Source organism: Odontomachus brunneus, unplaced genomic scaffold (genome assembly GCF_010583005.1).
Source record: "Odontomachus brunneus isolate Ranch 3 - 2012 unplaced genomic scaffold, Obru_v1 Obru_scaffold_092, whole genome shotgun sequence".
NCBI classification, from domain to species: Eukaryota; Metazoa; Arthropoda; class Insecta; order Hymenoptera; family Formicidae; genus Odontomachus; species Odontomachus brunneus.
This window is the reverse complement of record NW_022639542.1, coordinates 214,364-226,513: the sequence shown is the minus strand read 5'-3', so window position 1 is coordinate 226,513 and position 12,150 is coordinate 214,364. Positions and strand designations below refer to the sequence as shown.

Below are 12,150 nucleotides of genomic sequence, written 5' to 3'. Positions count from 1 at the left end.
GTGTGTGTGTGTGTGTGTGAGTAAAAACGCAATACATATATATGAGTAAAAACACATTTTTACTTTTAACAGTTTAACTGCATCGGGGATGTGCGAGGTCGCTTTACACGTTCGTTTTCCACATTCTCTCTTGTTACAAGAATAATGGAGACCTTGTATGTGTCCACTGTCCTTGTATGTGTGTGACGCTCGTAATAATTGACAGAAAAAGAAATATAATATCAATGACTCCAACCCGAGTCTCTTTGGAAGTAAAAAATTAAAAAAAGACGATAACGGCGATCGGGAGCAATTAGTGGAAAATCCAGCATGATTGGGCGAAAAATGCGATTGTGAGTACCGACTTCAGTCTCGACTTTTCGGTAGCAGCAACGGTTCCACTTTGGAACTGCGAATCGAAGTTTTGAACACGATGAAATAAAGTGCATAAAGAGAAAAAGGCGAAAAGAGAGCGGGAAGAAAACGAATATGCTTATCACGGGTTGCGCTTGCTTCAACTTCGCGAGCGCGCCTTTCGCGTAATTTCCATGGACGTTATTATTTATGCAAAGTTATGCGAGCGAAATTTCGAATAAAGCGTACCTCGAGTTGTAATGCAATAAAAAGGGCTGTGGCTTGGCACAATATTATAATATAAACCGCGAGTATAGAGAGTATAAAGTAACTGCGCCATGCGCGATGCATCACAAATCCCGCGAGTCGACAAAATCGAGTTGTTCGTTCTCCTCTCTCGCGAAAGTTTCGCATTGGCGAAGTCTCAATGTGCCAAGGTGCGTGGAGAGTCGCGTGAATCATGATCGTGATCGCGCGAGCACGTAATGATTGATTCGCGAACGTTCTTCGCGCTGCCCCCCGCTCGTAAAGCACAACGAAATATCGCAAACACGCGATAGCAATTTATTTGTTTTCGACTCATGCATTATGCATTTAACCACGAAATCTGCATAAATATCGATTACGGCGCGCACACACGCGCACGCACGCACGCACGAGTGGATACTCGTACACACGGTCGAATTAATAGACTTTCGTTGTCGTCGTCGTCGTGGGAGTAGTTGTCGCGTTTACGAATATTTTAATAATCAGTATAGCTTGAGTATGTCTATCCAAGTCGAAATTTTGGCCCTATATTAAACCTTGAATTCTGTAAGGCAATAGGAGCTAAATTAGCTAAAGTAGGTTTAATTCTAATGATACAATTTATTCTTATTTTGACTTCGATGATGTCGAAGCAAAATTTGAGCGGGAAATTTGCTTTCCCTTTCTTTAGCGTCAAAATAGGTGTTGAATGGAATAGTAAGGCTGAAAGTAAGAAATCTCGATTCGGGGGTACATATCTTAGGAATTTAAACTCATTGCTACTCAGAATAGAAAAATATTCTTTTAAGTCTATTAATCAGATTTGAGCAATTCTTTGGAGTATGTTCTTCTTTTCACATCCATATATTCTGCTTATTAATTTTATCGGTTTGCCAGATGTTTCATACTTTACTTTGACATATTCTCTGGCGTAAAAATTAAATATTTCGTGAAACATCTACTTTCTTAATAAAAATTCGTTGCGCTGATTTTATCTTGATACTTGACACTTGTACACACGATAAAAAATATCTTGTATTCGTGTCGAAATCGATCCGTATAGGAATTCATGTACTAAATTTTTGAACATACGCGTATGTTAATTTAATATATTGTCGCGGTATTATTTTGAGCGTTAAGATAACACAATTTATACGTAAATATACAAATTCTTGGTGGCGTATTTTATATGTACAAATAAGTGTGTTGCGTCGTTTGTTTGCAGATTCGTCTTGTGTTAAATTAACACAGAAATTAAAGTTGATAAATTGAGTGGATATATGTGAAATGTGTTAAATTCAATACAAAATTTCTTGCAGTCTACGTATTAGATGACTTGAGGAATAAGGCCGAGTTCCACAACCTCCTAATTAACTTAACTAGCTGGTTATTCCATTGGACTTGACCAATCGCATTTGACATTAAGGGCTGATTGTTCCAACCTCTTCGTAAGTTACCTGACAGTTAAATATGTATATATATTTGTTTTTTTTTTAATTGGACAGAGACAGGCATATAATTTAATTGTCAGGTAGCTTACTAAAAAGTTAGAACAATCGGTCCTAAGAAGAGTTAATCAGAATTAACCAATCACTATTGGAACTTAACCTGTAGTTAAAATTAAACGGATGTTGTGGAACTTGATCTACTGAGAAAAAAATTTATTAAATTTCAAAAAACGTTTGTTTAGATAGTATTGCGAAGATATTTGTTTAAATTAAGTAATTATTTTCTAAAATTAAAGAAACAAATTGATATTTAAAACTTCTTTATTTAATTTTAGAAAATAATTACTTAATTTAAACAAATATCACAGTACTATCCAAACTAACGTTTTTTGAAATTTAGTAAATTTTTTCTCAGTGTCTGAATAAGAAGAAATGATAACAAGAATAAACGACTGTACACCCAAGGAGGGACCGGATGAGGAGGGGCAATTTGAAAAATTCTATGAAAGATACCGGAGGGCGACACACCCGAGAGACTCAGGTGTACTCGAATAGCACCTAAGATATCCGAGTATCCGGAATTGACGCTATTAGAATGTACACGTTTGCGATCGTATCGCACCGTCGAATCATCGCCAGGACGGGTAATAGGTAATACTTCGGCTTTATCAACGAGATACCGACTCGACCGGCAGCGCCGGATAAATCCCGCGATAAAATGGTAGCAGGCGTAATTACACGTATATATACACGGCGTGTATACACCAGGTGTATACACGGCACAGATCATTATCGTAGAGCCGCCTGCTTACCGCCGTAAAAAGCAGAGCTAAAGCAGCTTTATTGCAAAGAGATAGCCCGTACGTACGCGAAGATAGCCGCGTCCTGCGATGAAAAATCGCTTCGCCGACCGCGACGCGCTCTGCTCTCACGAGGACTGAGTGGGACGGAGAATACCGTATTAATAGTCGTCATTTGAAAGTCCGTCTCAAGTGAGATATTCATAGTTCAAACTTTTATTCCGAGTCAGGTCCAAGTTCTTTCAATTGAATTATAATAAATGTGACACTTATATTTGTAATCGCGATTCAGTCAAAAAACTCTGAATTTAAACCTGAGTATCTCACTTGAGACGAGTTTCAAGCAGTGACTATTAATACAGGCCTAAAAGTCGCGATTGTTTTTATATGGAGAATAACCACGGCTGTAAACCGTGTACACGTGTCCGCATTTTATTATGAGTCTGTACGGATCAAATACACGTGCACGAAGGTATTCACTGTGTTATTTCCCTCAATTAAGGCTCCTAACCCTTCGCTGCGGCTATCTTGATTTGTGACGTCAGAAGCGAGGAAATACATGCCCAAAATACCTGCAGAATTGTGTTGAAATAAAACGGCAAATCGATTGCTTCTGAAATACTCCAAACACTTACCTTTTGCTGCGGCAATCAATAAATAATCGCAAAATTAACGTGACAAAATAATGAAAAATATATTATATATGTCACGTTAATTTGTCGGTTATTTATTTATTGTTAGAGCGAAAGGAAAATGTTTTCGGAGTATTTTGGACGCGTGCTTAATCGATTGCTAGTTTTTCAGATTCATATATATGAATCTGAATATTTCAGATATATTTTAGATTCATATCGACGCATTTTGCAAGAATCTTGAATATGCATTTCCTTGCTTCTGACGTCATTAATCAAGAGTTTGACAGCAACAGACCAAGAGAATCTTAACCACGAGAATCCAGAGGACGTCGAATAGACGTCCAGAAAGATCAAGACATTTTTTTAGATGTCTTTTATGGTGTTTTTTAGATGTTGCCCTCTTTTTCTTCCTTTTTGTCTGATGAATGTTTCTTCTGTATTATCTGCATTTTCTCCCGAATTTTTCCGCGACGAGCAAACACACATATGTTTGTCGCGGAAACGTCACGCAACCGAAATAATCATTTCCGCGACACCCTCCTTCCCGGTAGACACTCTGCTCTGCAATCCCCGCTTGGCTTTGTGTCGCCTCACCCCGTATAAATCATTGCCGCGCCGTACTCGCATTCACGTAAGTCTCTCTCTTTGTCTTTCTACAGAATAACTTGACAGACGGGGAAGAAGATCTGCCTGAAGACGCTTTCTCGCTGCTGTCGGTGCTCCTAGTTGGTTCGCTAAACTTTCCATTTGATCGATCGCGAAGTCGCCCCTCGAAGACAGCCTCCCGAGAGTGCCTTCTCTCGGAAACTCCGATCCGAGCTCGTCCAATCATACCCGTGGCAGCCTGCCTCTCTCTCTCTCTCTCTTTCTCCTCCACATCCATCTTTCCCGACACCCCCCTGCCTGCCCTTATTTCCCGCCCGGCCTCACCCTCACCTGAGAGAACCCTTCCTTCCTTTTTACTCTCTGACCATCCGATATCGCCGATAGAATCGAATAAATTATGATTGGACGCGAGTCCCGAGGGCGAGTGTCATAATTTCTGCTTCGCCGATGCTCGTCGCTGTCACGGTTTGCCAATTTTCGTTCAAATGCTTTTTGGCCTCTGGCTCTCTTTGGCGCGTTTTTCGCGCAATATCGATATCGAGCGCTCTCGAACGGTGCTAATATCGTGATATAGAGTTACCAGAAACGCGGATAGATTACGACTATGCGGAAAGAAACTCTTCAAGTTCCAACGAAGAGTCCGGCAACGATATCTTTTGAAAATTTTGCTATTAGAACAAATAAGACGGAGAATGGAGAACGATGAAAGACGACTGAATGTCATGGTTAATTGTTAATCTGTTGCGTGTTAAAATTTAGATAAACCCCTCCAATTGAAATTAAGATTCTCTCGGAGAGAAAAGGGTTTTGAATGAAAGGAGAGACGAGATTTCTCGCGTATAAAGGATTATGAATATCTTTCTGAAATTCTGATAGATAGAGACGCCCTGTGAATTTCGCTGGATTGTGTGTGTGAGACGATATATATGTGTGTGAGACGAGCTCACGTTATCGAGAGAATAAAGGTTCGCGTAGCAAATTATATACTTTCCTGAATTTTTAGCTCTTTAAAGGGGATATGCAGGTGAACCGGAATAGATTTATTGGTCCTACGTTCGTTTCGTTCACATTCAAGAAACTACTTTATCTTATCAGCGTTCACGACATGTAATCAGAGGAAGAAGAGAAGCGGGAAACCAAAAAGGAAATACATAACATATACATAACATAACGTTGGGCACAAAAAGCTCAAGCAAGTAACTATGGCCGCCCTCGATACCTTTTCTCCAAGGTGCAATCTACACGAAACTCTCTAAAAACTGTATCATTAAAACGAAGCACGAGCTTGCTGATACTTCCCCAGTGCAGGAAGACAGAGAGAGAGAGAGAGAGAGAGAGAGAGAGAGAGAGAGAGAGAGAGAGAAAGAAAGAGAGAAAGAGAATATCGACGTGCGCGCGGGAATTTTAGGAATGCACTGTAATTTCCAAAATTCCTCGGAGAATACACCTATTACGAAGCGACAGCGCTCGGAGAGACACCGCCGATGGTACCACGTCTCGGCGTGAGTGATACTAACATCTCCGTAGTCGATTCGCCGTGAACAAATCGTGCGGGATCGATGGTGTCATTCGTCGTGTATGCAGGAGCGAGACGCGCGCGGATTTTCTGGGGCACGCGTGCTTCGAGGGGCGAACGCGTTGTACAGTTGAATAGTGTGATCGATTGATCGCTAGACGAGCCCTCTCTGCTCTCGGTGCTGCAGGATTCCTCCTCGTGATCCTGATATTCTTCTCGGTCGCTGGCAACGTTCTGGTCTGCGTGGCGATCTACACCGACCGCGGGCTACGGAGGATCGGAAATCTCTTCCTGGCCTCGCTCGCCGTCGCCGATCTCTTCGTCGGTGGACTGGTGATGACCTTCGCCGGGGTCAACGACCTCCTCGGCTATTGGATCTTCGGGTTATGGTTCTGCGACATCTGGATCGCCTTCGATGTTATGTGCAGCACTGCCTCTATTCTCAATCTATGCGCCATCTCCCTCGACCGTTATATTCACATCAAGGATCCCCTCAGGTGAGGCCTCGATGGCCGCGGTCGGTCCGTGACGTGCTCTTTAAAGTACTCTTTGGCGATGAAGTATCCTTCACTGAAATACTATAATTTGATGATTCATTGCAATCCCGCTGAAGGGATAAGTTAGTAGCGACTGTTGTCATTATTGATGCAGTTTGCAAACGCAGACTGTGCCGTCGCACGCAGATCGCATGGAAGTCGTTAATTCCACCACCACGAATGCAGGACATTGGATTTCGTACAGCGAATTTTTGACAAATTTGTGTACTACAGATTTTGCAGTAAAATCTTATTTCCACTGATCAAGATCAGTGAGATATACGAAAGAAGTCAAGTGGTAGTGTTTCTATTGGAAATCAGTGATCATACTCACTGATTATCGATAAAATATTTCTTTTACTGATTTAATTAGGAACATTTTTTACCTTAGTCAATTTAAACGTTGATTCACTTTAAGAGAATAACTTTCTAAGTAGCAGAATGACGTTAAATGACACATTAATGACGTCTCTAACGTCAATAATATATCATTAATTCGCCATTTGACGTCATGTTTGCTGGGTTCGATTCGCGATGAAAGCAACGAGGAAAGTTGCAGGCGAGTTTAAACAAAAAGAAATTGCAAAAAAGAAGTTCTTTTTGGAACTCGCAAATGTACAAACGAGTCGAGTAATTTGATTTTGGTTTATCTTCGGCTCTCAAAGTTCAAACTTTCTTGTTCTCAAAGAAAGTTTCAGTCGGTGACGACCTTCTTAGGGATGAAACGTTTCTTTTTTTTTTTTCTTTCTTTTTGACTTCGAGTCTTTTTTTAACTTTCGTTCTTTTCGGCCTTGTTGTTTCAGATACGGCCGTTGGGTGACTAGAAGAGTCGCTATCGGCGGCATCGCCGTCGTGTGGCTCTTGGCAGGACTCATATCCTTCGTACCGATCAGCCTAGATCTTCATAGGGCAGGTGATCAACCAGAACTCTATAATGACGGAGTAGAGGTATGTCCTCAGCAGAGAGAATTCTTTCCTATCGTTTTATATTAGTATAGACACAAACAAGTGAACTAATATCATGCCCTCTATTTAATATCCTGGAGTGAGCTATCTGCTTCAAAATTATCGGACGATCTTTCCCGCAGCCAGTATATTCGAGATTCTCCCATTCGCTTCGATATTCGAGGCGTAAGATAAAAAAAATTTGCTGTTACAAGTATCGATCAGCTGAGCCGTGTCGTAACGGTGAGAATGAAATTCACTGACGCGCCGTGCTTTTGTAGCGAGGACGTATGAATTGTCGTAGATTGCGCTTCTGAATAGCGGAGGGATTGAAAATAGATGACATTTCTCATTTTACCCCGCCGTGCCATTCACGTTCGCAACAATTTACGCAATCTTCGCGTCGCGCGCGCGTTAACACGTCTTTTACCCTTACAGGAGCACCCTACGTGTGCCCTAGACATTACACCCACTTACGCGGTGGTGTCCTCTTGCATATCTTTCTACGTGCCCTGCATCGTGATGTTGGGGATTTATTGCAGGTAAGACCGCACGCGCGTGCACATCACTCGCAGCTGAGCCAGGGGAGGGCCATTAATTTGACGCTTTATTTCCGCACTCGCGTAATATCGTTCTATTGCGATCTTCACGAGTCGCGCGGCTCGCACATCATTCTGCGAAACATTAGTCAGTGTCGCGAAGAGCGAGCTTCCAAACCAACGTACTGATCTCGGGAAGAATGTTCAGAGATTCACGACGGAAGATTCAAACAAAAAAAGTACGCGCGCGTACAATAACGCTTTACACTGAGGGAAAAATTACCTTAAAATCGATAAATATTTCTTTGATGGATGCCATTAACATATTTATTTAAATCTAAATTCTCTTTATTTAAGCCAAATATTGTTTACTTAAATCAGATAAATATTTGACAATATTTGATTTAAATAAAGAGAATTTAGATTTAAGTAAATATGTTACTGGCATCCATCAAAGAAATATTTGTTGATTTTAAGGTAATTTTTCCCTCAGTGTACGTAAAAATTTAGTTTAGCCGAGACAACACGTCAGAGACGCTGACAAAATAACTTTCCCACAAGCGTTCTCCATTTTTGATCTGTAATATCGTCATGAATCGCTCTGTAAACGTTCTAAGCGCTCGATAAAAACGAAATGTGAGAAGGAAGCTAGGAAGGGACAGAGATGTGTCGTCTCGTCGAGGAGTGTTGCTCCTTTCGTCGTCTTCTCTCTTCCAGGCTCTATTGCTACGCACAGAAACACGTAAGGAGTATCCGGGCGGTGACGAAGCTGCCGGACACCTCCATGGCCAAGAGTTTTCGCTCGAAGAGCAGTCGCTGTAAGCCGCCGAAGCCGCAGACGAAGACGAAGCCGACCAGCCCTTATCACGTGTCCGACCACAAGGCCGCGATCACTGTCGGCGTAATCATGGGTGTATTCCTGATATGCTGGGTACCCTTCTTCTGCGTCAACATTGTCGCAGCCTACTGCAAGACCTGCATACCTCTCCGAGCGTTCCAGGTACGTACGTTCAGCTCCTCTCGCCGAATATGAGTTTGTTCTTTTGTCTGCACTCTCTTCGAAAAATTAGAGACCGTTTCTCTTTATTAAGAAAACCTCAAGGAAATTGTCCTCTCCTACTCTTACTCGATTGTGAGTTGGTACTTGGAATTAAGCAAAAACGAGATTACTAGTTTCAATTATTTTTCAAATTTAAACGTCTCTCTTGAAATGATCGCTTTATTGGCACGTCTCTGACTCTTACTTTTTTTTCTTATGGTAAGAGACTGTAAGTCTAAAGGGTAATTGAACATCAGGGTGTTAGTGAAACTCTAGTCAGAGGTCGTGTCTCGACCGAGAAAATTTCAACAAACTCACTTCGTCCATTGAGCGTCCCGCAGAAACTTTTCCGGTGATCGGAGCACTAAGAGAGCCATCTCTTCTTGCTGAGCAGGTTCTCACATGGCTCGGCTACAGTAACTCGGCCTTCAACCCGATAATCTACAGCATCTTCAACACTGAATTCCGAGAGGCGTTCAAGAGGATCCTCACGAAGGGAGCGCGCGCTCGGGGCAATCAGCCGTCTACCAGTGAGTGCGGTGAGTTCCGCTCGGTGGTGGTACAGAAGCGCAACGGCTCGATGATTGAGTGCAACATCAGTCCCAGGTCGAGTGCGGACAGCTGCCAGGTCGGCGTCATGGCTCAAAGGCATCGCGACACCATAGTCAGCGCCATATAAACAAGTTCAACGAGACCGTCCCTCCTCGATCTCGAATAAACGATTTCTCTCCGGATCTCACTCGCCGGACCGCTCTTGCCTCCGCCGTTAGGTCGGTCGTCGCGGTCGCGCGTTTTACCCGTCCGCAGAAGCTCCCCCTCGATCTCGTGCCGATCGCGCGGGACTCGCGACACGACGCGAGGTCTACACTGAGAAAAAGAAACGGTTGGGTCGACAAAATCGGCAATCACTCTCGTTTGATTCAAAATATCGTGTCCACCGAGTAAATCATACATTGGCGCGACAATGAAGACCGAGTCGAATTGACCATGTACTTCTTTTACGTATTGGGTTGAGAAATTGGTATAAGAAATTTTCCATCTCTATCAAAAAATAGACAACAAAATTACCCAAATTTGAAGAATTAATGATTTTTACGAATAAAATGAACAATGTCGAGTTGGTGTTTCTCAGACATCTAATGGGATCTTCCTATTTTCCTTTTAATATTCAAACTTCCTACAGGGATTTAATAGAAATATGATGAATCTTTTGCACCCACCTAATATTTGTTATGGAGACAAAAGGGAAGCAGAAAGAGGATTGCGAAATGTGTTCTTTTTAGAATATAGTAAAAGTATTTAAAAGGAACATCTTGCCACTCCTTTTCCATTGTTTCAGTACAAGTTCCTAAACAATAAATACATAAATGAAACACATGATCAACCGGTCTCACCTTCGTTGCATTAATATAGTTGCTAACCTAATCGCAGGAATTCAATCAACAACTCACCACAGCAACTGTATAAATTAATTAATTCATTTGCTCAAACGAATTTTGTTCATCCAAGCAAGATCTCATTGATCCTGCCACTTCCTTTTCTCAGTGTAGATAATGTAACGAAGCGGCAACTCAAACTCGCCAGAGGAAGGGATTTTCGTCGCACATTAATTCTTCACGATTTGTCGCGAGGAACGTGTCGATTACGAAGCAGTTTCATCTCCGTCGTCCAAATCCGATGAGACTTTATAATTATTTTACTCATTACATTCCGTTATTTATGTCTCAACGAGACGAATTCATACATTTTATTCTGTTCGACATGTTTCGATCGTCACGATGCAATACCGACGACGTCTTTCACGCAATTTCCAACAAGGCTGATTGCATACAAAATTGCATTATGCGATTGCCCTCTTTTTCTTTCTTTCTTTTCTGCCCTCACTCTCTCTCTCTTTCTCTCTCTCTCTCTCTCTTTCTCTCTCTCCCTCTCTCTCTCTCTCTCTCTCTCTCTCTCTTTCGTCGATGTACATAAAATTTGCATAGAACATCGCTTGTACCAGCAACAGCACGAGTTCCCTCCTGCGGCGTGGGGAACTTTAGTATTCGCATCCAACGCAGGACTATAAACGCCGAATCCCGGCCGCCTCGAAGGACGACTCGCCGCGACTGCAGTTACGACGACATTGTCTCGCTCGTGTGTGTAATATGTACATATATGTAAGAGTTGACGACGCCGATAAAATACTCAAGCGCGTTATTGAATCTCTCCTCCAAGCAAGATGCGCGGTAGTTACACATCGCGACTACAACGTAATATCAATCGATGTTCTAGTTAGCTGTCACTGACAGTCTCGTTCCGCGTGAGAATTTTCTTAGGGAGACGAGAAACTACGCCCGCTCGTGTCTCCACGAGGTCGGATTCTGGAGGAACAATATCGTCAGCGCGGCAGCAATAAACGAGGACACTTAGTCGAATACTCCACGAGGATAACAAAAGGAAAAAAAAAAGAATTCGGTACTTAGCGTCTCCGCCTCCGCGATCCTCACGACTTGAAGTGATCACGCGACGAGCTGATAAAAATAATCACGGCAGACGCGACGCTTTTACGAATGGATCGATCGAATGGAGAGTCTCCTTTCTTTTTCTCTTTCTGTCTCTCTCTCTCTCTTTTTTATCGCGAAGACTGCGTGATGTTCGATCATGTGAGAGCGACATTTCGCGAGGAGGAATCACCGTCAAAGACAATCATCGGAACCTAACTTTCGAGGCATATCCAGAAGACATAATCCGCCGAAATCGTAGTGTCTTTTCTTTCCGTTTTTCCTCTCTTTTCTACTTTCTTCCTCTCTTTCTCTCTCTCTTTCTAAGCGATACGACGACAGGCATAGAGTGGGATTTGTCGATTAATAGAAAAAAAAATCCGATTGTAGCGCTTAGGATACTAATCAAGCAATCGTAACTAATGGAGCAATGTCGATAGCCGATCTACGATGTTAAAGCTGGATGTTACTCGAGATGATACGTTTCTAAGCTAGTAACGTCTGTCACAAAGCGTCACGTAAGATGAAAGAAAAAAAGAAAAGGGGAAAAACTTTAATAGCAATAGGTCAGCGCGGCGATGCACAAGCGCCGCGGTTATACAGAAAAATTCATTTTTCCCATCTTGTAAATAGCCATTTAATTATTTTTCTATTTGACGGGGCGCGCGATAAGAGATGCACGCGACAGGAACTCTCGCAAACGGACGGTAATCCGCGGGAGACCGGCGGGAATCTCGACTTCGCGGCCGCGCACGGACATCGACGCGAAAGATAATTCATCATTGTCGTCGAGCCACCCGTCGAATCTAAAACTCAATTCTGCATCACGACATATCCAAGCGGAAGGAAGTAGTCACGGGCCAATTGGCGTTCGCGGGGATCCGTCGAGCTTCCTTGATACATCTATATCTACGATACACAGAGCGCACTGCGATCCGGCGCACAGAGGGAATGTGAATAGCTGCGTGCACCACGAATGCGTTATATAATGCAAAAATAATGCATGTCTCGCGTAGACTGTAAG

The 12,150-nt window shown here is 42.6% G+C and overlaps 1 protein-coding gene across 4 annotated transcripts in view; it reads left to right on the top strand.

Annotated features, from left to right (window-relative positions):
* LOC116848256 (dopamine receptor 1) overlaps positions 1-12,141 on the top strand; it is a 134,878-nt gene extending 122,737 nt beyond the window's left edge. For 2 of the 4 annotated variants that reach the window (XM_032824155.1, XM_032824156.1), the window contains exons 2-7: positions 4,122-4,191; positions 5,772-6,081; positions 6,924-7,068; positions 7,504-7,607; positions 8,322-8,604; positions 9,038-12,141. In XM_032824155.1, coding sequence (XP_032680046.1) covers positions 4,122-4,191; positions 5,772-6,081; positions 6,924-7,068; positions 7,504-7,607; positions 8,322-8,604; positions 9,038-9,322 — 1,197 coding nt within the window. In that variant the 3' untranslated portion in view covers positions 9,323-12,141. Of the gene's footprint in view, positions 1-4,121; positions 4,192-5,771; positions 6,082-6,923; positions 7,069-7,503; positions 7,608-8,321; positions 8,605-9,037 lie in introns of those variants that run through there. The other 2 variants (XM_032824157.1, XM_032824159.1) reach the window with 2 other exon arrangements.
* Positions 12,142-12,150: the final 9 nt, after the last annotated feature.